The sequence below is a fragment of the Oncorhynchus mykiss genome, chromosome 3 (assembly GCF_013265735.2).
Source record: "Oncorhynchus mykiss isolate Arlee chromosome 3, USDA_OmykA_1.1, whole genome shotgun sequence".
Classification (NCBI taxonomy): Eukaryota; Metazoa; Chordata; class Actinopteri; order Salmoniformes; family Salmonidae; genus Oncorhynchus; species Oncorhynchus mykiss.
The window spans coordinates 19,043,659-19,070,735 of NC_048567.1; the positions used below are offsets into that span (position 1 = coordinate 19,043,659).

At 44.8% G+C, this 27,077-nt stretch overlaps 2 protein-coding genes across 3 annotated transcripts in view; one reads left to right on the forward strand and one right to left on the reverse strand.

The window, feature by feature from the left end:
• Positions 1-648: 648 nt before the first annotated feature.
• LOC110511188 lies at positions 649-22,545 on the forward strand. 2 transcript variants are annotated; one of them, XM_021592207.2, is made up of 11 exons: positions 649-848; positions 1,233-1,422; positions 1,554-1,625; positions 1,709-1,785; positions 2,027-2,127; positions 3,489-3,605; positions 4,387-4,461; positions 17,767-17,905; positions 18,584-18,666; positions 18,795-18,891; positions 21,098-22,545. In XM_021592207.2, the coding sequence occupies exons 3-11, from the start codon at positions 1,589-1,591 to the stop codon at positions 21,263-21,265; spliced, it is 894 nt and encodes a 297-aa protein (XP_021447882.2). In that variant the 5' UTR covers positions 649-848; positions 1,233-1,422; positions 1,554-1,588; the 3' UTR covers positions 21,266-22,545. The 2 variants fall into 2 exon arrangements, with proteins under 2 accessions (XP_021447882.2, XP_021447877.2); XM_021592202.2 differs by having other exon boundaries at positions 649-834.
• LOC110511176 (zinc finger protein ZFPM2-like) overlaps positions 21,854-27,077 on the reverse strand; it is a 216,857-nt gene continuing 211,633 nt past the window's right edge. The window contains exons 7-8 of the mRNA XM_036971043.1: positions 25,917-26,141; positions 21,854-25,389 (exon numbers count right to left, since the gene is read on the reverse strand). Coding sequence (XP_036826938.1) covers positions 22,844-25,389; positions 25,917-26,141 — 2,771 coding nt within the window. The 3' untranslated portion in view covers positions 21,854-22,843. The remainder of the gene's footprint in view (positions 25,390-25,916; positions 26,142-27,077) is intronic.

Sequence of the window (27,077 nt, forward strand, 5' to 3'; positions counted from 1 at the left end):
ACACATGATGACATTATTATTATGGACAAAAGAGCTACATTGTTTTTATTTGTCAAACGGGCAGACAAGCATCAATTATCATGTCACCAGAATAAGACCCTGGATATTTATTGGAAAGGAGCCTCAAGCCCTGTGACGTTCATCATAATTTATTTCATCTGTAGCCTAATAAACTGTATGCTTTCCCGATTAGTCGTAGTGTAAGGACCACGCAACATGTTTACTTCGATATGATTGTTAGCCTATTGTATTAATGTTTACAAATAAAAGCCTATTATATCAATGTTTGCACATAAAAGCGTTTCCACTGACATTTCTCGCATAATTAATTTTACCGACACAAAAAGATCCCACCTTGTCTAGCGAATTTTGTTTTGTCGACATTTGGAAAGTTTGCCGAAAAATGTTCTGTTTCCATCAGGCTTGTCATAATAAAAATAAAAAATCGAACATACTTTACTAGCACACAATGTCTATCAAGCTTGTGACTCTACAAACGCGATGGATGCATTTGCAGTTTAGTTAGGTTGTGTTTTGTCCAATAGGAACACATGAATGACCATATCCCCATAATGCAGCAGCAAGACACTATGGAAAGTGAACATAGAACACTAATTTCTGCTGCAGTGTCGGCCCTGAGGTACAAGCATTGTCCTATTTCGGCGTCTGTACATTTCCAGGAAGTTCTAGTTAACGCGGTGCATTCATTCAATCCTGTGCATTTACGTCCCAATTTCAGCTAGTAGATCGATAGATAGTTTATACAATACTTTATTAAAACTTGACACTCAAATGCGCAGAAGGACAGACGGTCATGATAGGCCATACCAAAAGGTAGCTAAAAAAAGGTATCTACTGTGCTTCGATAGGCTGCTAATCTACTAGCAAGGTTAACTAGCGAGACAGGAATGTCAACACCACTACCATCTCCTCTCAGATGTTCGAATCAAACTGAACTAGCTAAGTACTACCACAAGGCATAGCTAGTAGTCTAGGTAATTGCTGTACCTAGCCCTGATATTACTATCTTCCATTAACGTTACACTGGTTACATGACTTAACTTACATGGGGACACAATGCTTTAGTTAAAGCCATACCAAGGCTCATTGCAGAGGCATTTTGATTGACACACATGGTTGTGTAACTATGGCTTTCTGACATCTGTAACTGCTAGCTAGGTAGCTTATCCACACTTTGAAATAACATGTAGATTATTATTCTCCTATGACAGACTGACAGACAGACTGCAGGTTCAGGAGAGACCAGTCAACAACAACATCGACCACAACAAGGGGCTAAAACGAGCAGGTGCTGGTCGACTGTTACCTCAGTTGGAAAATGTCTCCTCCTCATCATCCTCATCCCTCCCTTTCTGAACTATGCATCATTGCAAAGAGAGGGCCAACTGTTACTGCCAGAAGGTAACCTGCTGCAGACATGACATTCACTTTCCTCCCTCAACTTTATTCTTTAATGAGTACAGAAGGTCAATAAAAACATTACATTATGATTAAGATTATCAGCATTGACTAATATGTATCTTTTTTTTCAGATGGTGAAATTATAGATATCGGTTTAGGTCAAAAGATGCACCTGATGTGCAAAGGACAAGGACAGCCAGTTGGTAAGTCTGCTAGTTTGCCAGAAATGTCAACACAACTCATCTCCTCTCAGATGTAAGCCCTAACTACTCTGTTTCCTGTGTAGTCATACTGGATGCCCCCACTGGTATGTCCTCTGACATCTGGTTCCATGTACAAGAGAACATTGCCCTGCTAACCAAGGTATGGAGAAATACAGCACATCGTTTCAGGCAACTCTGTTAATGATTCAACAGTTCTAGAAGGGTTTTATTTTTTCTGGTACAAACAAATTTATGGACTACATTGCCTGACCAGAAGATGATTGTGTATGATATTATTGGAACCAGGAAAATATTTGCAATGTTTTTGTGACAACTGCTGATATGAAAAATGATTGAAAAAATACATTTGATTGTTGATTTTCTCATTTTCCCACCCACAGGTGTGCACTTATGACAGAGTGGGACTGGGGTTCAGTAAAAGAGTCCTGCAGAATGAAAGTACAGGGACGGAGAAAGTCTGGGGGATGTCAACCACTGGACGGTAAGCATCTTGTTTTCTCTATCCTGTCATTTTAAAGTTTTACGTATAAACTGCTTGTTATACTGCAATGTAAATTGTTAATATAAAGTGTTACCTAATAGGCCTCCCGAGTGGCGCAGAGGTCTAAGGCAGTGCTAGAAGCGTCACTACAGATCCGGGTTCGATACCGGGCTGTGTCGCAGCCGGCCGCGAGCAGGAGACCCATGGGGCGGCGCACAATTGGCCCAGCATCGTCCGGGTTATGGGAGGGTTTGGGATATCCTTGTCCCATCGCGCTGTAGCGACTCCTGTGGCGGGCCGGGCGCATGCACGCTGGCACGGTCGCCTAGGTGTACGGTGTTTCCTCCGACACATTGGTGCGGCTGGCTACCGGGTTAAGCGGGTAGTGGGTCAAGAAGCAGTGCGGCTTGGCAGGGTCGTGTTTCGGACGACGCACGGATCTCGACCTTCGCCTCTTCTCAAGTCCATACAGGAGTTGCAGCGATGAGATAAGACTGTAACTGGCAATTGGATATCACCAAATTGGGGAGAAAAGGGGGTAAAAAGTACCAAAACAATAGTGTTACCTAATAGTCTACTACTACAGTCAAGGTAACAGGTGTTTGATGCAAGTTATTCTAAAGCCTTGATTCTCAACAAGCACACACACCATTCCCTATCAGATTTAGTATTCCCCTTGGCTAAGCGCCATGTGGGGCCACCTCATGGATTGTCCAATCAGAGACATCGGGGTCCACTGCCCCACCATCTCCCTGCCTTTGGCTGACAAAGTATCGTGTTGTTGAGCATTAAATCTGTCTAAGTGATGGATGGATGTGGTTGTATGTGGACGGTCAGGTCAGCAGTCTCTGTTACCTTGGGATCTGCCCCAGGCTAACAGCAGAGCAGAGCAGGCAGCCGCCGTCTTCTGATACAAGCAATCAATTACCCAGAATTCAATAAGCTGGCAAGCTGAGGGTTTGATGACTGCAATCCTGTCTGCTCCCTGCTGCTGCAGTGAAACCTCTTCATCCCAGCCTCTTCCCTCCAATGTTGATTTATTAGTGTAAGAGACCCAACACAACAGATGGCTGTCTGTGGGGAGCTGCATTTCACCTGATGATGATGCTCCCTCTGTCTTTTTCTTTTGGAGGATTTTCTGTTGGATCTATCCTGCTTTACAAGGCAAAGTAGCCAGGGGCTTCTTCCACTAGGCTACTTTACATTGGCTGATTTCAAGGGTTTCAATGGCAGTGTTTCTGTTGTTATGGTGTAGCTGCCGTCTTAGGGGTTGATGTGTTTTACTGTAAAAGCCCTTTGTGACAGCTGTGGTTGTAAAGACATACGTTTGATGAATTGATTGATGTCTTTTCCCCCTACAGAATGGTGGACAACCTCCACCGCCTCATCGGTTTAGCTGGTCTAGCCACGCCTCTCATCCTGGTGGGGTCTGAACTGGACACGCTCAACGCCAGGTTCTACAGCCATATCCATGACGCGTGAGTCTCCCTGCCCACCTAGCAACAGAATCTCAATGGAAAATATAGGCTAACTCGTTTCTTGTTGCCAAACTTGCCACAAGTCAAAATATATTGCGATCGCTTAGAGTGATAGGTTCACTCCAAAAGTTGGTCGATATGTTCATATCTCAAAAGTGGTTGTGTAGATTCAGCTTTATGCCTCCATCCCAAATGAATGGGAAAGCTTTGCACAGTTTTTGACATTCTCACTTTCTCATCCCTGTTTGAGTTCCATCCTATTCCCTCTCACATTATTGACTACAGTAACTCCAGTACTTCAAAAGTATCATCACAATCTGTAGCTAGACTCAGCACTGCATCAAACCCAGGGACATCATAAATTCTCTACCCCCACTCCCCACAAACACCAATTTCTGAGAAACCTAGTGATTAACAGGAGCAGGGAGGGATCAGCCTCCCCCTCCTGGCCCGAGGTGAGCGATTTAGCGTTTCATCAGCCGTGATGTGCGGCAGTTAAGAGAGTAAATTAAGCGATGGTGAGAGGATGACACCTGCAGAACAAAATATATTCCCCCCTGGATGTGGTGATGGGGCCTGGGCCAATCCATCTGTCTGCCAGTGGGCCTAGAGCAGACAGACAGACAACCGGGGCAGAGACATCCTTCTCACACTCATTACGGATAGGACAGGAAAGGTATAGGGGATGGGCCAGAACGGACACTGGAGGCCCACTTTTTATTTCTCTCTCTTTCTGTGTCCTCTCTTTTTCTCATTGTGTTGTCTGTCCATCCGTCCTCAGGCAGGTGTCAGACCTTGTCCTTATTGATCCCATTCCAGAGGACATCTTTGAGGAGGACCAGTGGCAGAAGTACTGGTAAGTCACCTCGAGGAGGAACGGAGGAGCTGACGGGAGAAAGGAGGAGCAGAGTGAGTTAGTAGTACTGTGTTACTCAAGCCCTAGACTCCATCCATATTTGCTGTATGGATGGTGGATAGGATACACTGTAGTTGATTATCTTTGTTGGACAGGATGCAGCATTAACATGATTAATATGAGGCCAAAGGAACTCATTAGTAGATCCCACTCTCTTTCATCAGGAAGAAATGAGAGCGGAGAATTAGGGTGGGGGAGAGATGTCACACTTTTTAATAATATGTCTATTTTTTCCCTATGCATGATTCATGTCAAGCTGTGGATAATGGACATATAACCCTATTCATATTCATTGTTCATAAATGGCCATATAGGAAAAAAGGATATTATGATAATCAGGCAGGACATTAGTGAAACTGTCAGTTATTCATAGTCATCAGTAAATAGCAGTGATTTACATAACAATATGGTAATATGCTGTAAAACAATACAGGTAAACACGTGAAAAGATGTAAGCTGAAATTAGTTTGACCCTAGCATTTACAATATTGCTTTTCTTTGTATCAATTGGAGGGTGAGTGCTACATGCTCCCCAAGCGTAATACCTTTTATCTTTTAACAACATTGTATTCAAAGTTATTATTCATGAACAAACACGTTCCATATGCTTTGCAAAAAACACATTAGTTATGCAAAATTCTTGTAACTTTTCCAAAAAGTTAGTCGAAGTTTTCCATAAATTGCGCTTGGAAGATTCCTGGAATAAGTAACGAATATGCAGGAAATCTGAGGATCCTCCAAACAGTGGGATTTCTGGAAAACGTGAATTGTAGGAAAGTTCCAGGGATTTTCCGTCCCTAGTTTTGTCTGTTATTTCCCTCCACCAGCATCCCATTTGCTCCGTGGGGTTATATAACATTTCATTTCTTTAGTGAGATAAGAAATGAGTCGTTGAAAATGGCCTAATTTGTACGTGACTGTAAGTGGAGCCGTGTCATTTATCAGAGATATGTTTCCAATTATCCTCTGATTAATAGGCATTCATGTCATTTCCCTGCTGCCTAGCAGACTACAGTGTACTGGCTGGAGATCCAATTACCCTGCAACTTAGAAATCAACTGAGGAAAGGATTGCTGCATAAAGTACATTTATATTGTTACTCTGATTTAGATAGAAAACAAGAAATATGAAAATGTAATATCAAGATTACTGAACCCATTTTTGTAGTTCTATCCAGAGTCACCGGAGTGTGTGTGTTTACATTCTTCAGAACATAACACAAGTACAACAACGTCTGATACAACTCAACATTCATACAACGTTCCACATTCGGCGTGATGGTACCTGAGGAGTGCTGTAGTGTAGAGAGGAGACGGTATCAGCGAGGCTGCTCACTGCCTGGGCTCCAGGATTTACTCATCAAAGTCCTTCTCATTAACCACGGCACTCTCCCAAATTACTGCTGTTTTATCAGACAAAATGAATCGGCGCCGTCTCCTGAGAACTTCTCCTTTTTTCTGTATTATTTTATATGGACTTGAAAGTAGAGTGAGATGGAGGCTAGAGTTCGCTAGCCTTGAATCCAAACTGATATGCTCTATTTCACCATTGTCTCAGTTTGGATCCCAGGCTATATCTTTCCTATTGGTATTTCTCCTCTGAGGCTAGGAGCCAGAGATAATACTTCCTGATGAGAAATAAAGTTAGTGGAAGCCCCTCTGTCTAGCCATACAGATTGCATTCATTCAGGGACGTGGTTTTAGTTGGATCCCTACAGAATGAAGCGCATACAATCAGTTTGTTTTCTTTGCCCTGAAAATGGGTCCTGTGAAGTTGACCCAATTTTATATGTACTTTTATATGTACAGTGTCTTTGCGTTCCCACTTGATGATATATAGATTGCGTGGGGGTTTTCTGATAGTATAGTATTTAGCAGAATCACATAAGATCTGCAGTCAGTCAGCCCTACACTCTCCCTAAAGTCTACAGTAGACAATGGCCTACATGTAAATACAACACATTGTCATGAAGGCCAGATTCCTAATATCTACTGTAACAGTCAGTGTTTAGTGTTTTATATAGGAAGGAGATAGGGAACCGTAGATACCAGACTTCAGGAACCGTAGATACCAGAGTTTATAATTGCACCTCATAACGTGTGTGAGAGCCGGTGTTCATGTGTGTGTATTAGAGTTGGTGTATTACAGAATGAATTTGTCTCTGGAAAATATTGACTCCTATTTAATATAATCCAAAACAGTGGGAAGTATTCTATTTTAATGAGCTTGTCCTTATTGTTTGTTTAATGAGCGTTGCTTGATTGTCAAAACACCATTTTACTCTAGCTTTTCAAATGTGTTTACTCAAACTGAATCCTTTGCATCATGAAATCACTGGGGTATAACTATTTAGAAATAGGCTAATTGCATTCATGATGTTGCTTATTTTCCTTATTTCAGATATTCAGGACAGTTGTTTTCATGTTAGTATGAGCAACATCTGCCCTCTTCATAATATCAAGTAGAAGAAAAGGACAATGCTGGTTAAAGGTGAGAGGAAGATGGCTTAGTGTCCTAAGAAGGGGTTTACTTTAAAGGGTTAATGGTTGGTTAACCTGCAGGGACATTTTAAATGAGCAGAACCATAGGGTCAAAACAATGTGTCTGATGGTGTGGTGAAGGTGATAGAAGCCCCACCTGACTGGCTGTCTCTCAGCAGGCAGACATGAGCTACTGTACCAGTGGTGGGCATGGCCCAGCTGGGGGCGGTGGGCATGGACTGGGCATGGCCCAGCTGGTGTGGTATGTGGTGGGCCAACCTGGTCTGGTGGTGGATCAGTCTCACCTGTATGGAAACCTGATGGAGTTATGAGTCCAGATGCAGACTCCATATCACATCCAGCCAGGCCCCATTCATCATCTGATCCCTCATTAGTACCCTGGGCACACTGAGGAGACAGACGGTCTCAGACGGCCCTGGGCACACTGAGGAGACAGACGGTCTCAGACGGCCCTGGGCACACTGAGGAGACAGACGGTCTCAGACGGCCCTGGGCACACTGAGGAGACAGACGGTCTCAGACGGCCCTGGGCACACTGAGGAGACAGACGGTCTCAGACGGCCCTGGGCACACTGAGGAGACAGATGGTCTCAGACGGCCCTGGGCACACTGAGGATACAGACGGTCTCAGACGGTCCTGGGCACACTGAGGATACAGACGGTCTCAGACGGCTCTGGGCACACTGTGTGTGTGTTCCTGTTCATGTTTTTCTAACACCCCCCCCCTAGCCAGACCGTTAGCAGACAAAGGGAGGCAGAGATTACAGACAGACAGCAGTCCAGCCACTCTGCAGGCCAGGCTCCAAACCTCCCAACCCCTGTCATGGGGCACTCAGGGCCCAGATGACCCGCTTCACCAATGGGCTTTTGGAGTAGACAAGACTTGGTGGAGTGGACAGTAACACCAGGAAATATGACGCACTCTGTTAGGATATCGATTGACGATAATTGAAAAAACACTGACTGCGAGTGTGAATCTTTCAAGTGTGTGTGTGTGTGTGTGTGTGTGTGTGAGAGAGGGAGTGAGTGTGTGTTACTCTGCGACAGAGAATAGCCATGACTCCATTGAAACGTTTCCTATGTTTCTTTCTGCCTCTCAGCCTCTGCTAACTGTTAGAACAGCACAGCTCCCCAGAGACAAGCAGGAGAGTCAGGAACCCCAATTAATTGTAATTGGCACTGCTGTAAGCATAACTATTGTTGCTCCGTTCCACTAATGAAGCAGGGCTGTCTCGGGCCCCCATGTATTTCCTCCACTAGAATCTATAGTATTGACTCAGGGAGGAAGGAATCGCTGCTGGCGCTGGCTGTTCTGGGCAGTACAACGGCTGTTCTGGGCAGTACAACACTGCCACACTGTGGCCAAGTGGGGAATTGCTATGTTGGTTTAATGTCTGCATTCATGTCTCTAGTTTCAGTAGTTGTTAATCTCAGGAAGAATGGCACTTTGATTTACAAATGTTTGCAGCTTGAATGTGACTGGAGTCGTGTATTAGACGTATTTCCAAGTAACACTACAAGGTAGCAATGAGAATAGTTCTACCTTCTGTTTGGTGTCACTGCGTGTCACAGGAATCTCCCCATTAATCACTTGTAGTTTTATATTGTACTATTTATTTTTGACACTTGTGTAATGAATCTCTGTTTTATACACCTGCAATAGTCCATATTTACTCCTGTAATAGTCTTTGTTCTGTTTCCTTTCTCTCCTGTAATAGTCCTTGTTCTGTTTCCTTTCTCTCCTGTAATAGTCCTTGTTCTGTTTCCTTTCTCTCCTGTAATAGTCCTTGTTCTGTTTCCTTTCTCTCCTGTAATAGTCCTTGTTCTGTTTTCTTTCTCTACTGTAATAGTCCTTGTTCCGTTTTCTCTTCTGTTTTCTCTCCTGTAATAGTCCTTGTTCTGTTTCCTTTTTCTCCTGTAATAGTCCTTGTTCTGTTTCCTTTCTCTCCTGTAATAGTCCTTGTTCTGTTTCCTTTTTCTCCTGTAATAGTCCTTGTTCTGTTTCCTTTCTCTCCTGTAATAGTCCTTGTTCTGTTTCCTTTCTCTCCTGTAATAGTCCTTGTTCTGTTTCCTTTCTCTCCTGTAATAGTCCTTGTTCTGTTTCCTTTCTCTCCTGTAATAGTCCTTGTTCTATCTTCTTTCTCTCCTGTAATAGTCCTTGTTCTGTTTTCTCTTCTGTTTTCTCTCCTGTAATAGTCATTGTTCTGTCTTCTTTCTCTCCTGTAATAGTCCTTGTTCTGTTTCCTTTCTCTCCTGTAATAGTCCTTGTTCTGTCTTCTTTCTCTCCTGTAATAGTCCTTGTTCTGTTTCCTTTCTCTCCTTTAATAGTCCTTGTTCTGTCTTCTTTCTCTCCTGTAATATTCCTTGTTCTGTTTTCTCTCCTGTAATAGTCATTATTCTGTTTCCTATCTCTCCTGTAATTGTCCTTGTTCTGTTTTCTCTTCTGTTTTCTCTCCTGTAATAGTCATTATTCTGTTTCCTTTCTCTCCTGTAATAGTCCTTGTTCTGTTTCCTTTCTCTCCTGTAATAGTCCTTGTTCTGTTTTCTTTCTCTCCTGTAATAGTCCTTGTTCTGTTTTCTCTTCTGTTTTCTCTCCTGTAATAGTCCTTTTTCTGTTTTCTCTTCTGTTTTCTCTCCTTTAATAGTCCTTGTTCTGTTTTCTCTTCTGTTTTCTCTCCTGTAATAGTCCTTGTTCTGTCTTCTTTCTCTCCTGTAATAGTCCTTGTTCTGTTTCCTTTCTCTCCTGTAATAGTCCTCGTTCTGTTTCCTTTCTCTCCTGTAATATTCCTTGTTCTGTTTTCTCTCCTGTAATAGTCATTATTCTGTTTCCTATCTCTCCTGTAATAGTCCTTGTTCTGTTTCCTTTCTCTCCTGTAATAGTCCTTGTTCTGTTTTCTTTCTCTCCTGTAATAGTCCTTGTTCTGTTTTCTCTTCTGTTTTCTCTCCTGTAATAGTCCTTGTTCTGTTTTCTCTTCTGTTTTCTCTACTGTAATAGTCCTTGTTCTGTTTTCTCTTCTGTTTTCTCTCCTGTAATAGTCCTTGTTATGTTTCCTTTCTCTCCTGTAATAGTCCTTGTTCTGTTTTCTCTTCTGTTTTCTCTCCTGTAATAGTCCTTGTTCTGTCTTCTGTCTCTCCTGTAATAGTCCTTGTTCTGTTTTCTCTTCTGTTTTCTCTCCTTTAATAGTCCTTGTTCTGTTTCCTTTCTCTCCTGTAATAGTCCTTGTTCTGTTTCCTTTCTCTCTTGTAATAGTCCTTGTTCTGTTTCCTTTCTCTCTTGTAATAGTCCTTGTTCTGTTTCCTTTCTCTCCTGTAATATTCCTTGTTCTGTTTCCTTTCTCTCCTGTAATAGTCCTTGTTCTGTTTCCTTTCTCTCTTGTAATAGTCCTCGTCCTGTTTCCTTTCTCTCCTGTAATAGTCCTTGTTCTGTTTCCTTTCTCTCCTGTAATAGTCCTTGTTCTGTTTCCTTTCTCTCCTGTAATAGTCCTTGTTCTGTTTTCTTTCTCTCCTGTAATTGTCCTTGTTCTGTTTTCTCTTCTGTTTTCTCTCCTGTAATAGTCCTTGTTCTGTCTTCTTTCTCTCCTGTAATATTCCTTGTTCTGTTTTCTCTCCTGTAATAGTCATTGTTCTGTTTTCTTTCTCTCCTGTAATAGTCCTTGTTCCGTTTTCTCTTCTGTTTTCTCTCCTGTAATAGTCCTTGTTCTGTCTTCTTTGTCTCCTGTAATAGTCCTTGTTCTGTTTTCTCTTCTGTTTTCTCTCCTGTAATAGTCCTTGTTCTGTCTTCTTTCTCTCCTGTAATAGTCCTTGTTCTGTCTTCTTTCTCTCCTGTAATAGTCCTTGTTTCGTTTTCTCTTCTGTTTTCTCTCCTGTAGTAGTCCGTTTTCTCTCCTACTCGTGTAATAGTTGCAGGTTGATATTTATTTTCATGAATCTTGCCCAGGAGGCAGAACTGACCCATTTCCACTAGATGGGCCAGCTGCAAAGTTAAAATTGGTCATATCGTAAAAATATCTGAAAACCACAATGTGCTTTTTGGATGTAATTTAAGATCAGGGTTAGACATTATGCTTAACAGTGTGGTTAGGGTTATGTTTAAAATAAGAATGTATGAATTTGTGGCTGTGCCAGCTAGTGACCACTCTGCAGAGTTGCCTCCAGGGCAAGATTCATGACAATAAAATGCCAACCTGCTTAATAATCCATGTTCTATGTTCTCTGCTACTCGTGTAATAGTCCATGTTCTATGTTCTATGTTCTCTGCTACTCGTGTAATAGTCCATGTTCTGTGTTCTATGTTCTATGTTCTATGTTCTCTGCTACTCGTGTAATAGTCCATGTTCTGGGTTCTATGTTCTCTGCTACTCGTGTAATAGTCCATGTTCTGTGTTCTATGTTCTCTGCTACTCGTGTAATAGTCCATGTTCTGGGTTCTATGTTCTCTGCTACTCGTGTAATAATCCATGTTCTGGGTTCTATGTTCTCTGCTACTCATGTAATAGTCCATGTTCTGGGTTCTATGTTCTCTGCTACTCGTGTAATAGTCCATGTTCTGGGTTCTATGTTCTCTGCTACTCGTGTAATAGTCCATGTTCTGGGTTCTATGTTCTCTGCTACTTGTGTAATAGACCATGAACTGGGTTCTATGTTCTCTGCTACTCGTGTAATAGTCCATGTTCTGGGTTCTATGTTCTCTGTTATTCGTGTAATAGTCCATGTTCTGGGTTCTAACCTACTTTACAGTCCTTTTTTCTGTGTTCTAATGTAATTGTCCATGTTCTGTGTTCTCTCCTAGTCATGTAATAGAACATGTTCTACTGGTGTAATAGTCTGTTTTGTCCGTGAGCTCCCTCTCAGGTAATGGAGGCCCTGCATATGGAATGACATGCTAATGAGGCAGGGCCCTCTTATCTTGTCGGGGGGCCAAATTCCGACAGTGAATTGCGACAGTTGTAACAAAAGTAACAGAGCGTCTATTCAGCCTGCACTAATCCAGATGGGAAAGTCAAACAGCAGAAAGTCCGCCGCACAAACTCATTTCATCACGTTATTCATTTAGATATTGCCTTGCCGCTCCTGAGGAGGAAGGGGAAAGAAGAGCCCTCTGAAATGACCAACATGGCTGAGGCGTTTTGCTCTACATGGTTCCTCCTCTCCCTCTCCCCTCTTATCGCCTTAATTCATCCCGCCAATCTGGGCTGTCTTTACCCGCTAAATTTCCCTTTGACACGCATGCCTTCCCTCGCATAATCCTCCCTCCCGGGCAGAATTAAAAATTGAGAAAAAGAGGAGGGAATAGGAAGGGACAGGACAGGTGGCTGGAGAATCCTTGAAATAATGCCACAGACAGACAGCAATGATTTGACCAGATTCAAACAGGGGCTGATAGAGTTTTTATGGAGAGGAAAAGGTGACAGGTGGAAATGTGTGGAGACAGAGAAGTCCCTAAAGAGCCAGGTTATAAGAGTCCCTTCTAAATTGTGGGGCGAGAATGACTTCAGGTGTCGAAATAGTGGCAAGGAAGATGATAGAATGTCTGATTTGAAGAAAAAAAATGGTCTGTGAAAGGCTGAAATTGGGAAAGGTAGCAGCAACTATTTCCCTGTCTGCTGCCACCATTAAACTTTTGTCTATTTTTGACTTCTTCCTACCGGCCCTGCTACCATGCAGCCATTAGGGGTCCGGCGTTGCCATCAGCCATTTTGGTTGGTTGCTGTGTAGCAGGTAGAACGTCCCATTGACTGGAAGACTGTTAGCATTTGTATCTCCAAATACCTGAGCACTAATCAGGTTACAGCCTCATCTAGACATCAGGTTACAGCCTCGTCTAGACATCAGGTTACAGCCTCGTCTAGACATCAGGTTACAGCCTCGTCTAGACATCAGGTTACAGCCTCGTCTAGACATCAGGTTACAGCCTCGTCTAGATATCAGGTTACAGCCTCGTCTAGACATCAGGTTACAGCCTCGTCTAGACATCAGGTTACAGCCTCGTCTAGACATCAGGTTACAGCCTCGTCTAGACATCAGGTTACAGCCTCGTCTAGACATCAAGTTACAGCCTTTTAAGGATTTACATCCTTTGACAAAGTTTCATATCTCAACACGTGGGAAATAAGCCAATGTCAATTAGAGGTGAAGGCTGTGGGGTGAGCACCATGGGTCGGGGGGTGAACTCTAGGTTGGGGCCTGACTGGAGGCTGTGGGTCTGACTAGGACTGTGGGGTGGGCTGAGGCCTGGCTGGAGGCTGTGGGTCTGACTAGGACTGTGGGGTGGGCTGAGGCCTGGCTGGAGGCTGTGGGACTGACTAGCACTGTGGGGTGGGCTGAGGCCTGGCTGGAGGCTGTGGGTCTGACTAGCACTGTGAGGTGGGCTGAGGCCTGGCTGGAGGCTGTGGGTCTGACTAGCACTGTGGGGTGGGCTGGAGGCCTGGCTGGAGACTGTGGGTCTGATTAGCACTGTGAGATGGGCTGAGGCCTGGCTGGAGGCTGTGGGTCTGACTAGCACTGTGGGGTGGGCTGGAGGCCTGGCTGGAGGCCTGGCTGGAGGCCTGGCTGGAGGCTGTGGATCTGACTAGCGCTGGGGCTGAGGCCTGGCTGGAGGCTGTGGGCCTAGCAGTTGGGTGAGGGCTGTGGGGATAGCTGTGAGGTTCAGAGCTGTGGGGTGGGTGAGCTGAGAGCTAGGGCTGGGGGTGCACTGAGGGCAAGGGCTCAGGACTGTGGGTGGGTGGGCTGCACACTAGGGGTGGCAGAGGGGGGCAGCTGTGAGGCGGACCTCACTATTGATTGGGCTCTGCAGGCTGAGACCAGCCAATTCGAAGCACCAGTGAGCCGAGATCGATTGGCCCTCCTGAGTTACAAAATCCCTGCGCAGCTTTCCTCATTTGTCCCAAAAAATATCTCTCATTCTCTCCTGTCAAAACGTCTGTTAGAGAAAGTTTGGAATTTTGGCTGAAAATACATATTTATTAATATCATATTTATAATGAATATTCCCAATAGGTCTGTTTTTAAACCGATGCGACATTGTCTGTATGTAACACTGCTGTAACCAAGATTGTTCAGAATAAACACATCGCTATGATGTTGTAGGTGAAACTAAGGTCAAAGACTCTGCTAGCATCATCTCTCCCCTGCAATCTCTCAGTTTAGAGGGCTTATTGCTGCTGGCCTAAAGAACAGTGTAACAGCCTAAAGAACAGTGAAACACAGCCTAAAGAACAGTGAAACACAGCCTAAAGAACAGTGAAACACAGCCTAAAGAACAGTGAAACACAGCCTAAAGAACAGTGAAACACAGCCTAAAGAACAGTGAAACACAGCCTAAAGAACAGTGAAACACAGCCTAAAGAACAGTGAAACACAGCCTAAAGAACAGTGAAACACAGCCTAAAGAACAGTGAAACACAGCCTAAAGAACAGTGAAACACAGCCTAAAGAACAGTTAAACCCATCCTAAAGAACAGTGAAACCCATCCTAAAGAACAGTGAAACACAGCCTAAAGAACAGTGAAACACAGCCTAAAGAACAGTGAAACACAGCCTAAAGAACAGTGAAACACAGCCTAAAGAACAGTGACACCCATCCTAAAGAACAGTGAAACACAGCCTAAAGAACAGTGTGAAACAGCCTAAAGAACAGTGTGAAACAGCCTAAAGAACAGTGAAAACCATCCTAAAGAACAGTGTGAAACAGCCTAAAGAACAGTGAAACCCATCCTAAAGAACAGTGTGAAACAGCCTAAAGAACAGTGAAACACAGCCTAAAGAACAGTGAAACCCATCCTAAAGAACAGTGAAACACAGCCTAAAGAACAATGACACCCATCCTAAAGAACAGTGACACCCATCCTAAAGAACAGTGAAACACAGCCTAAAGAACAGTGACACCCATCCTAAAGAACAGTGACACCCATCCTAAAGAACAGTGACACCCATCCTAAAGAACAGTGAAACAGTGAAACCCATCCTAAAGAACAGTGAAACCCATCCTAAAGAACGTTGAAACTTATCCTAAAGAACAGTGAAACCCATCCTAAAGAACAGTGAAACAGTGAAACCCATCCTAAAGAACAGTGAAACCCATCCTAAAGAACGTTGAAACTTATCCTAAAGAACAGTGAAACCCATCCTAAAGAACAGTGACACCCATCCTAAAGAACAGTGAAACAGTGAAACCCATCCTAAAGAACAGTGAAACCCATCCTAAAGAACAGTGAAACCCATCCTAAAGAACAGTTAAACCCATCCTAAAGAACAGTGAAACCCATCCTAAAGAACAGTGTAACACAGCCTAAAGAACAGTGAAACACAGCCTAAAGAACAGTGAAACACAGCCTAAAGAACAGTGTAACACAGCCTAAAGAACAGTGTAACACAGCCTAAAGAACAGTGACACCCATCCTAAAGAACAGTGAAACACAGCCTAAAGAACAGTGAAACACAGCCTAAAGAACAGTGTAACACATCCTAAAGAACAGTGTAACACAGCCTAAAGAACAGTTAAACCCATCCTAAAGAACAGTGAAACCCATCCTAAAGAACAGTGTAACACAGCCTAAAGAACAGTGAAACACAGCCTAAAGAACAGTGTAACACAGCCTAAAGAACAGTGTAACACAGCCTAAAGAACAGTGAAACACAGCCTAAAGAACAGTGTAACACAGCCTAAAGAACAGTGTAACACAGCCTAAAGAACAGTGACACCCATCCTAAAGAACAGTGAAACACAGCCTAAAGAACAGTGAAACACAGCCTAAAGAACAGTGAAACACAGCCTAAAGAACAGTGTAACACAGCCTAAAGAACAGTGTAACACAGCCTAAAGAACAGTGAAACACAGCCTAAAGAACAGTGAAACACAGCCTAAAGAACAGTGTAACACAGCCTAAAGAACAGTGTAACACATCCTAAAGAACAGTGTAACACAGCCTAAAGAACAGTGACACCCATCCTAAAGAACAGTGAAACACAGCCTAAAGAACAGTGAAACACAGCCTAAAGAACAGTGTAACACATCCTAAAGAACAGTGTAACACAGCCTAAAGAACAGTGTAACACAGCCTAAAGAACAGTGAAACACAGCCTAAAGAACAGTGAAACACAGCCTAAAGAACAGTGAAACACAGCCTAAAGAACAGTGTAACACATCCTAAAGAACAGTGTAACACAGCCTAGCCCAGGGCTGTTTTCTAATCATACTCCATTCTTTTCAGTATTGAGATTTCATTTGGAGATCATTTCATAACAGGATTTTAAATCCATTTAAATGATTGTCTGTTAAAGGAAGAGTCATGCAATTACACTGAACAAAAATATAAACGCAACATGCAACAATTTTACTGAGTTACAGTTCATATAAGGAAATCAGTCAATTGAAATAAATTCATTCGGGCCTAGTCTATGGATTTCACATGACTGGGAATACAGATACCTTAAAAAAGGCAGAAAACCAGTCAGTATCTGGTGTGACCACCATTTGTCTCATGCAGCGCAAAACATCTCCTTCGCATAGAGTTGATCAGGCTGTTGATTATGGCCTGTGGAATGTTGTCCCACTCCTCTTCAATGGCTGTGCAAAGTTGCTGGATACTGGGTGGGAACAGGAAGCCAGAGCATCACAAACATGCTCAATGGGTGGCTATGCAGGCAATGGAAGAACAGGGACTTTTTCAGCTTCCAGGAATTGTGTACAGATCCTTGTGACATTGGGCCATGCATTATCATGCTGAAACATGAGGTGATGGAGGGGGATGAATGGCACGACAATGGGCCTCAGGATCTCATCACGGTATCTCTGCATTCAAATTGCCATTGTATTTGTTGTCCGTAGCTTATACATGCTCTTACCATAACCCCACCGACACCATGGGGTACTCTGTTCAACGTTGACATCAGCAAACTGCTCTCCCACACAACGCCATACACACTGTCTACCATCTGCCTGGGACAGTTGAAACGGGGATTCATCTGGTAAGAGCACACTTCTCCAGCATGCCAGTGGTCATCGAAGGTTAGCATTTGCCCACTGAAGTTGGTTAAGACGCCAAACTGCATTCAGGGCAAGATCCTGGTGAAGATGACGAGCACGCAGATGAGCTTCCCTGAGACGGTTTCTGACAGTTTTAAAAAATTGTACGTTCCCTCAACTTGAGACAACTGTGGCATTGTGTTGAGTGACAACTGCACATTTTAGAGTGGCCCTTTATTGTTCCCAGCGTAAGGTGCACCTGCGTAATGTTCATGTTTAATCAGCTTCTTGATTATCTTGGTAAAGGAGAAATATTCACTAACAGGGATGTAAACACATTTGTGCACAGAATTTGAGAGAGAGAAGCTTTTTGTGCGTATGGACCATTTCTGGGATTTTTTATTTCAGCTCATGAAACATGGGACCAACACTTTACATGTTGTGGTTATATTTCTGTTCAGTGTATATCAAGAAATGTTTTGCAGTTAGGTTTTCAAATATATTGAATTTGGCCATTGGTGCACAATAAAAAAGTAAAAAGCATGACGTCTCTGAGTCAGGTAGTTGTTGGAATGGTGTTGCTAAGCTTTTCATTCCTGACAGTCTGATATTGTGTATTGTGTGTTTGTCTCTAGGTACTGTGTGTGTGTGTGTGTGTTTGTTGTGTATTTGTCTCTATAGGTACATGTTGTTGTGTTCTGTGTCTCTATAGTTAGTCACATGTTGTTGTGTTCTGTGTCTCTATAGTTAGTCACATGTTGTTGTGTTCTGTGTCTGTAGGTACAGTCAGCGGGTACCATCCCTCCAAGCCATGCAATTCTCAGCTGCCACAGGCATCAGCCGCATCCTTATCATTCTGGGGCTGCTAAAGCCCGCCATCATGGGGGACAACATCGCTGAAGACCTCATACAGAGACAGGTGAGTCTGACTGAAACATCGCTGAAGACCTCATACAGAGACAGGTGAGTCTGACTGAAACATTGCTGAGGTCAGACTCAGGTGTCAGGTCCATCTTAAAGACCAAATTAACATATCTGGGGTCAGGTCAACAGCTCGTATGTTCTCTGTCTTATGTCTTATTTTTAAACCATGCGTTTGAATGTGATTGTAATGTGCCTCAATATACCTGCTGACCCCACAAATGAAATTCCCTACTCTGTTATTGGGCAGGAGGAGGTGTTCAGGTGTGATGGTCCAACCTTGTTGTGTTGGAGAACAATCTCTAACATAGCCACATGATGGAGCTAACTAGTGGTGGAGTAATGATCGTTCCTCAGAAGGAGGGGAGAGGGAGAGAGAGAGAGGGGGAGGAAAATAAACTGTGGCTTGATAACTGCTCTAGGTTAAAGTCTGAACGGTTTGTTAAAATATCTTGATTCTATATCCTAGGACCCACTTTTTGATAGCAACAGAGATGGACTTTTTTCAGCTTTTGAAATATTTCAGTTACCAAGGAGTTAAGGACATCAAGTGAGTCATTTTGCTTAAATTGTAGGGAAAGAGGAAGATTTGGAGAGAGACAGGTGAAGGGTATAATGCGTACACACTTACTTTCAGGCCACGGTCCAATGTTATCATGTGTCTTTGTGTTCTCAGAAGTACCTCCTCAGTAACCCCGCCCACCAGAGCAGTGCTGTAGATGAACATTTTTTTCTGAATGAAAGTGCCTCTCAAGTCAGGTGAGACCAACATACAGTACATGTGAATGTAATATCAATCATTTTGGATATGCTCTACAGTAGATAACGCAAGTGTAAAAGCAAACTTGTTTTGAGATTTTGTATGTAATGTTTTGATAATTTTTCAGGGAAATCTCCAAATTCAAACCCCTCTCCAGTAGGACTTCTGTGAGTGTGATTATTGGGGATTCTTTCGATGAGCAAATTCCTGCTCCTCTAAACCAAGTGAGTAGTGTACAATCTTCCTCCCTCCATTAGTCTGTCTAGTGGCTAGCCCAATTACATTTTTCAATCTTCACCCTGAAGTGTGCACTCATGGGTAGGGTTGAAAAAATCCTAGAACTTTCAAGGTAGCAGGTAGCTGGCTATTCAGCCGCCTGATGGTCTGGGGCTAGAAGCTATTGGCCAGTCTGTTAGTTTAGGCCATGAAGCTCCTTTACTGCCTGCATCTGAGTCGTGGTTCGGTGGCTGAGGTCCCCGATGATCTTCTTGGCCTTTCTGCGACACTTTGCAGGCCATGTGCATCCAATGGAGCGCTCGGCTTAGCAAACCAACCTCTGTAGTGCCTTGCGGTCAGCGGTGGTGTAGTTTCTGTACCAGGCTGTGATGCTGACCAACAGTATGCTCTCGATGGTGTTCCTGTAGAACACTGAGGGTCCTCGGGGACAGACCAAATTTCTTCAGCCTCCGGAGGTTAAAGAGTCGTGCCTTCTTCACCACGGTGTCCGTGTGGTTTGACCATTTCAACTCCTCAGAGATCTTGACGTTTTTGGCCGTCTCCACAGCGGGACCGTTGATGAGAATGTGGGCGTGCCCAGCTTGGTTCCTCCTGAAGTCCACAATCACCTCTTTGCTGACGTTGAGGGAGGGGTTGTTTACCTGGCACCACACCGTCAGAGTGCCTACCTCCTCCCTGTAGGCCATCTCGTCTTTTTTGGTAATCAGTCCTACTACTGTCGTGTCATCAGCAAACTTGATGATGGAGTTGGAACTGTGTGAGGGTCACACAGTCGTTGGTGTACAGGGAGAACAGGAGGGGACTAAGACGCACCCTTGTGATGACGATCAGTGTGGAGGAGGTAATGTTGCATAAATTCACCACCTTGGGGCGGCCTGTCAGGAAGTCCAGGACCCAGTTGCATAGGGAGGAGTTAAGCCCAGGGCTGTGAGCTCAGAGGGTGCTATGGAATTGAAGGCAGAGTTGAACAGCAACAAAACATATTCCAGTCCACGTGATCACAACAGTCTTGAAGCATGGATTATGATTGGTCAGACCTGTCTTGTACAGACCTGGCCACCGGAACTTTCCTCTTGAGTCTTTGTTTGTAGGTGGGGAAGAGCAAAATGGAGTCGTGGTCAGATTTACCGAAAGGAAGGTTGGGGGTGGCCTTATAACCGTGTCGAAAAGGTGTGTAGCAATGGTACAGCGTAGAATCTACGCCAGTTGGACAGTCAATGTCTTGATAGTAATTTGGGAGCACGGTTCTCCACGACAATGAACGCTGCCTCTGGGTACTTGGTCTCCAGTTTATTCAGGGTCCAATGAAGACCTTTGAGATTTTTTTTGGTGTCAGTTCAGGGCAGGATGTACACAGAAGTAGTGATAATCCCTGAAAACTCTCTTGGATGGTAAAAATAGTGACATTTGATGACCAAGTATTCCAAGTCGTGAGTGCAGAAGCTTGCAAGTTTCGGTAAGTGTTCCCTATCGCACTACTTGTTATTGGTCATAAAACAGAGCCCTCTGCCTTTGTTCTTGCCAGAGAGAGCCCTCTTCCTATCCGCTCGATGAACTGTCAAACGCGCTGGTTGTATATAATCTGTTTGGATGTCGGAGGAAAAACAGAGTATGTTGCAGAATCATACTCCCTCTGAAAGGAGATCCTCGCTCTGAGTTTATTCACTAATGAGCATTGGAGAGTAATATGCTTGGTAATGGAGGACGGGTCACCCAGCGTCTCAATGTCATTAAGACCCTCCCCCACGTCTGCCTCTCCATCGGTGGCTTTATTTCCTGCTATCCGATAGGACTCCCAAGGCAACCCGGCGCCTCACCAAAGAATCTAGACCATTGTTTCGCTATCTCTGGGAATTCGTGAAGGTTGGGTGGACGGTGACTACCCAGAGATTCATATTCCAATAGTTCTACCTGGGGGGGTATGAAGTGATGCACAAAACAACTGAGTAAGAACATTTTAGAAAATCACTAGAAATAGTAGAAACCTGCAATGTTTTGTAGCTCGAGGTGATGCTCCACTCATTGCTGCCGTCTTAGCCAACGCCTGCACTAGTTCAGGGGGACTGCACAGTGCACACTTCGGGGAGAAAGGGGATGGATGGAATTGGGATGATGCATATTGACTGTTTCTCACAGGGCCCTCAAACTCTTACTCAAATGAACATTGACTGACTGTCTGTGCTTCCATATCAGGTGGTGGCCCAGCTTCAGAAGACGTTACTGGAGCAGACTTACCCCTCGGCCAACCAGATCCATGTTAAAGGAGGGGACCGCAGGATGATCTACAAGAGGCCGTCTGTTGTTAGCAAACACCTGTGGAAGCTGGTGTCCCAACGGCAGTCCAAACAGCAGAGCCAATAACCATAGAGATCTATAGAAGACATCTAGTTCATATGCTCTAATTTCAAGGTTTGAATTCTGTGCCAGTGACACACTGATTCTGCTGCCAAATGTCTCAACTACACTCACAACTGGAAGATGAAGTCACGTCACAGAGGTTCCTTGTTTCTTTTTTTCAGGGATGATTTTTTGACTGGAATGTACTTGACATGTGTATGTCCACACATGAAACCAATTTTTTTTGTATACTTTATTACAAATATCAGACCGTTTTGCCTTAATGCTTGTAAATAAATACAGTCTTCTGAATTTGTATCTGTGTGTTAACTCTACTATCTTTCTGGGATCTATTCAGTCTGTAAAGCTGCAGCGTTACAGATCCCATGATAGAATGTAAAGGTGACGGTGTAAAAGTAATTTCCGATTGAGCCGACATATGCAGTGTTTACCATGAATGCAGTGTCCTCTAAAGTGGAAACATTGACATTAAATTTGATTCACGCAATACAGATTGAACAAAGCCCTCTGTCCCTTATATCTAATGTACAGATCCACTACACTGGTACTGTGTTGTGGCTTTGAAAGAAAAGAGCGAACATCATTGGATTATCCTGAGGATTTCAGTTTAATTATGACACCACATCAAAATAAAAATGATTTCCAACAGTTCTGGAATTTTATTCCATCCATATACATGCATAGCAACAATGTTTTTTAAGAAACTTTTTTTCTCTCGCATAATTAGGACATTGGAATGATTATTTTACATCGGTATCCCCCGTCAACCAACATCCATCAACAGCAATAAATGTAATTATTGTACAATATAATGCAGTCCCCCTCTCATAATACTGCTTTCAGTAATGTTCCCTCATTTACAAAGTATTGCATCGAGAGTAAATGTTAAAAAGGGAGACCAAAGTGTAGTTCAGCAAACAGAAATATGAGTACTATACAAGAATGTTGCCATCCTCCTGAAAACATCCACGTCGGAGTTGAAGAAAAGAGACAGGGACACAGCCACATACGTATGCTAAGCCAAGTGTATGCCAAAACAGAAGATGCAGCTGGATTGTACCTGGCTATCCCACCAAAGGGTTAAGGCCAAGAATCCGAGTCATGAATAGCAAAGCTGCAAATGACATTTAGGCATATACAAAAACTGTTACAGCAAATAAGAATAGACAAGTGCTTCAGTAGCTATTTTGTGTCTAAAATGCATCTCATTTGTATTCTATCGTTTCATTGAGCCTACATTACAGTGTAAACAATATGTGTGCTACACAAGAATGACTATACAATAACATTACAAACAACTCTGATATAAATTTCATTTGAATTTTAAATTAAGATCACTACTATTAATACTGATTGTAAAATAAATAAATGTGAAAGTGGCACCAACTCTGGATTCATTTTTTCTTTTTTTAACCAATGATTTGCAATGAGGTGTTAAAATGATGAAAGAAGAAGCCTCTCTTGATTGTCCACAAGCAGCGTTTAGTACTGCGTGAGTGATGCATTATTCCAGACACGACAGTGTACCCAAACAGAAAAAAGGGGAGTGGGAAGGGACAGGAAAACTAAACAGGAACTAGTTCATTTCACATGCTCCGCAGCATGTGACGAACAGTAAAACTTCTTATGGGTAATAAAGTTTGATAGGTTGTTGAATTGGATGTCACAGAGGCGGCAGTACTTCCCGCTGCCCGGAGCCTGGGACGACCCATTCAAACCCTTTGTCACCGTGGGCACCGTCTCCTCGGTCGGAGACTTGGACGCGGGCGACACGTTCTCGTTGGAGTCGGACGGGTTCTCCGCACCCCACGTGGGTGAGGGGTGGCCGTCTTGCTGCTGGGGATTGTGGGATTGGTTATCCTGGTTGGGTGGGACGGGCCCCGATCCCGAGCGCTCCTCTGGCTTGTGACCACCGTTGACTATCACCATGCCCCTGTTTTTGGGCAGCAGGGGCAGTGGCTCTTTGCTGAGGAGTGGGCAGCCGTTGGCAGCAGGCTGCTCTCTCCCCGTCTCTGGTCCCCCTCCATTAGTGCTCTGCTCCTGCTCGCTGCTCACCTCTCTCTCGCCCTGCATGACCAGCCCGCCGGCCACGTAATCGGTCGGCTTTATCCCGAAGTAGGGCGATATTTGCTCGGCACCTTTCATCTTCTTTATTGCGCCGGGATAAAGGCAGTGGGGCAGAAACATGTTCTCGTCTTTAGTCGGGATGAGCTGAGCCTCGCTGAAGGGCTTGAGACCCGGCACTGGGCCCATGTGAGGGGGGAACATTCCACCCCCATTCTGCACAATCATTTTATCGTTGCCGTTCTTCTCACATGGGCTCTTATCGTAGGCGTCATCAGGATTACTGCCTTCATTCTTCACCACGTCTGGGAACATGGTCTCACCACTGTGCTGCTGGGAGGCTGTGGTCACAGGGCAAAAGTTCTGTTTATGCGCTAGGTAGTTCTCCACTTTGTTAAAACTGATCTTGCACACTGTACATTCATGATAGTCTAACAGTCTTTTGGGAGAGTTTGGCGATGTCTTGTCATTGGGGATCGGCGAGCACTTTTTGCTGAGATCGATGGGTGCGTCCAGCTCCTGCTGGTCCATAGTGGTATTACTGTTGGGGGCCATGATAGACTTGGTGACGGTGAGGGAAGCCTCCAGGTGTTTGGGGACCATCCCTGGGAAGATGTCACAGCGAGGGTGAAAGCGGTCGGCCAGGCTCTCCACCGCCTCCTGGGACGTACAGGGGTTCGCCATAGGAGGGACCCCCAGGAACCCTGGCTGCCCAATGGAGGGTCCTCTCGGGTCCTGGTCTGGGAGACACATCTCGTACATCTTTCTGCGCTTGCGGGTCCTCATGGTTCTCTGCATGGACGGAACCTTGTTGGCGGACATGCGTTTCATGGGGGGGTCGTGACGCGTAGCACAATAGTACTGCTTGTGGACCATGTAGGTCTCGTGGCGGCTAAAGGTGATATTGCAGGCCGCACAGGAAGTCTGGTTGGGGTCGTTGACGTCAGTCTCCACCAGAGGCGTGTTGGTGGGGCTCTTCCCCTCCACTGCCTGCTGCTTCCCGTTCAGCCTCTCCTCCATCCCGGTCGGGGTGGTGGAGACCTTCTTTACCTGCCCCGGGAGCTCCTTCTCTGGGCCAGGGCCTTTCACTGCCCCTCCTGCATTGATCATGTCCAGAACACTCTGAGAGTTGACTGACAAACAGGCCGACTGCATCAGGTGGCTGTCGGTGACCTCAGACGGGTGGCATCCGGTGAGCATATTGACTGAGCTGTGGCCGCTGTTGGGGCTCACGGCCTTGTCTGAGATGCTGGAGAAGTCAGGCGACTTGGTCATGTGCTGCCAACGACTGTTACAGTAGTGCTTTTTGTGGACCAGGTAGTTTTCCAGGTTGTTGAAGGTGATATTGCATTCGAAACACGTGGCCCCTTTGGGGATGAGGGGGCTGTAGATCACCGGAGGGTAGACCGTGTTCCCTCCGTGGCGTAGCCTCCGGTGCACCAGCTCTGACATTTTAGCCAGAATCTCAGAAGCCTGCGGGACGACAGAAATGTCCTGGGAGAAAGCGAACTGGGACAGGAAGGGCCCCATGGGGTAGGTGGGGCCCATGTTATGCTGAACAGGAGAGGAGGCCAAGCGGGGGCTGGAGGGCTCAGACTTGATCCGGGTGTAGGAGAAGCTGGCCTTACTGCCCGGGTGGCCACCGTCCCCCTTCAACCCTGACAGCATGGGCTTTTTCTCAGCCTTCTCCAGCTCGCTGTCGATGGTGGAGTCCTTGCTGAGGGATCCTTTGGGACTCTGGAGGGCTTCCTTCCGGTTGGCCAGCTCGACGCGGGCCGCCGCCTGCTGCAGGGCTTCCTCCGCCCCCCTGGGGGAGTGCTCGCTGTCGCTCTCCCTGTGAAGTTTGCTGCCACCACCGTGGCCATGGTGGCTGTGTAAGTCCTGATGCTGCAAGAGTTCCCTGTGGTTCTGAAAGCTGATATGGCAGTGATTGCATCTGAAGGCGGCCTGTGACAGGTGAGAGAGGATGTGATGTTGGAACGTAATAAGAGAATCCGCCGTGTAGTTACAGATTGTGCATTTCAAGCTGGTGCCAGGGGGGAGCGTCTCTTCCATTTTGACACCTGTTAGGGAGATAAAAGGACACTGTTGAGATTCCTCATCGCCTTCCCACTCTGCCTTAACGTTAACTACGGCTACGATCAAAACCTGATGCATTATGCCAAGCTTACTGCCAACCTTCCTGATTTTTGGTTGGGCTGAAAGCTAAACTGTCAACTGCTTAAGCTGACAGGGGGATGTGTATATTTATGGCGCTAAGAGCAGTAGTTCACATTGCCAATTATTTTACCTGACTAATGTGAAACTGACATTGTCTTAATGTCAAGCAATACTTTTCATTACAAAACCGAATACTAAAATGACTGAGAAATATTAAAGGTATACTGTTCTGTACTACTCAACGTGATGAAATAATACATAGTGATAACCTTTAATGATAAGCACATCTCATGTCAACATCACTCAATGGTGAGATACTTACAACTAAATGAAAGCTGAAATAAATCTACATTTCATCTACTTTACAAGTATTACTACAGTAGAAGCTCAACTACTATACTAATAGTACTAGCAGGACATCTCTACTCACCGCTGTGCGTGCTCAGGTGCATTTCCAGGGCCCTGGCGCTGGTGAAGCTCTTGTTGCACTGTGGGAAGGGGCAGATGCTGGGTGTCTCGTGGGGTCTGTTGTCGTTCTCCTCCCCTTGGCTCTCTGGCTCCCTCTGCCTGCCACTGCAGTAGTACATCAGGTGGGCCTGCAGGTTCCTTTCACTGCGGTACCAGATCCCACACGCCTTACATGGGAAGATGTCCTCTGGAGAGAGAGAGGGTAAAACACAGTGCAGAGCGTCAGGGTACAACGTCAGGATAGAATGTCACAGTATAACTTCAGGGTAGAACGTCAGTGTACAACGTCAGGGTAGAATGTCACAGTATAACTTCAGGGTAGAGCGTCAGGGTACAACGTTAGGGTAGAATGTCACAGTAGAACGTCAGGGTAGAATGTCACAGTTGAACGTCAGGGTAGAATGTCACAGTAGAACGTCAGGGTAGAATGTCACAGTAGAACGTCAGTGTACAACGTTAGGGTAGAATGTCACAGTATAACTTCAGGGTAGAGCGTCAGGGTACACCGTTAGGGTAGAATGTCACAGTAGAACGTCAGGGTAGAGCGTCAGGGTACAACGTCAGGGTAAAATGTCACAGTAGAACGTCAGGGTAGAGCGTCAGGGTACACCGTTAGGGTAGAATGTCACAGTAGAACGTCAGGGTAGAGCGTCAGGGTACAACGTCAGGGTAGAATGTCACAGTAGAACTTCAGGGTAGAGCATCAGGATAGAATGTCACAGTAGAACTTCAGGGTAGAGTGTCAGGGTACAATGTTAGGGTAAATCTCAAAGTAGAACGTCAGGGTAGAATGTCACAGTAGAACTTCAGGGTAGAATCTCAAAGTAGAACGTCAGGGTAGAATGTCACAGTAGAACGTCAGGGTAGAGTGTCACAGTAGAACGTCAGGGTAGAGTGTCACAGTAGAACTTCAGGGTAGAGCGTCAGGGTACAACGTCAGGGTAGAGTGTCACAGTAGAACTTCAGGGTAGAGTTCGTGCAAACACAACACACACACACACTTCTTTCTCTTTATAGCTCTGATTTGATACTCAAAGCCAGGAGAAAACCCTGTAATAACCAAGCCTGTGATAGGACTGTGTTGATACCACTAGGTTGATGCCCTTTCTCAAGGGCAACTGAA

Excerpts from the sequence above, each read along its gene's own strand:
- LOC110511188 (XM_021592202.2), top strand. The coding sequence starts at position 793 with ATGCGCAGAAGGACAGACGGTCATGATAGGCCATACCAAAAG. Across the intron at positions 1,626-1,708 it reads AGGACAAGGACAGCCAGTTG|TCATACTGGATGCCCCCACT; the intron begins GTAAGTCTGCTA and ends TTTCCTGTGTAG. Across the intron at positions 3,606-4,386 it reads TACAGCCATATCCATGACGC|GCAGGTGTCAGACCTTGTCC; the intron begins GTGAGTCTCCCT and ends ATCCGTCCTCAG.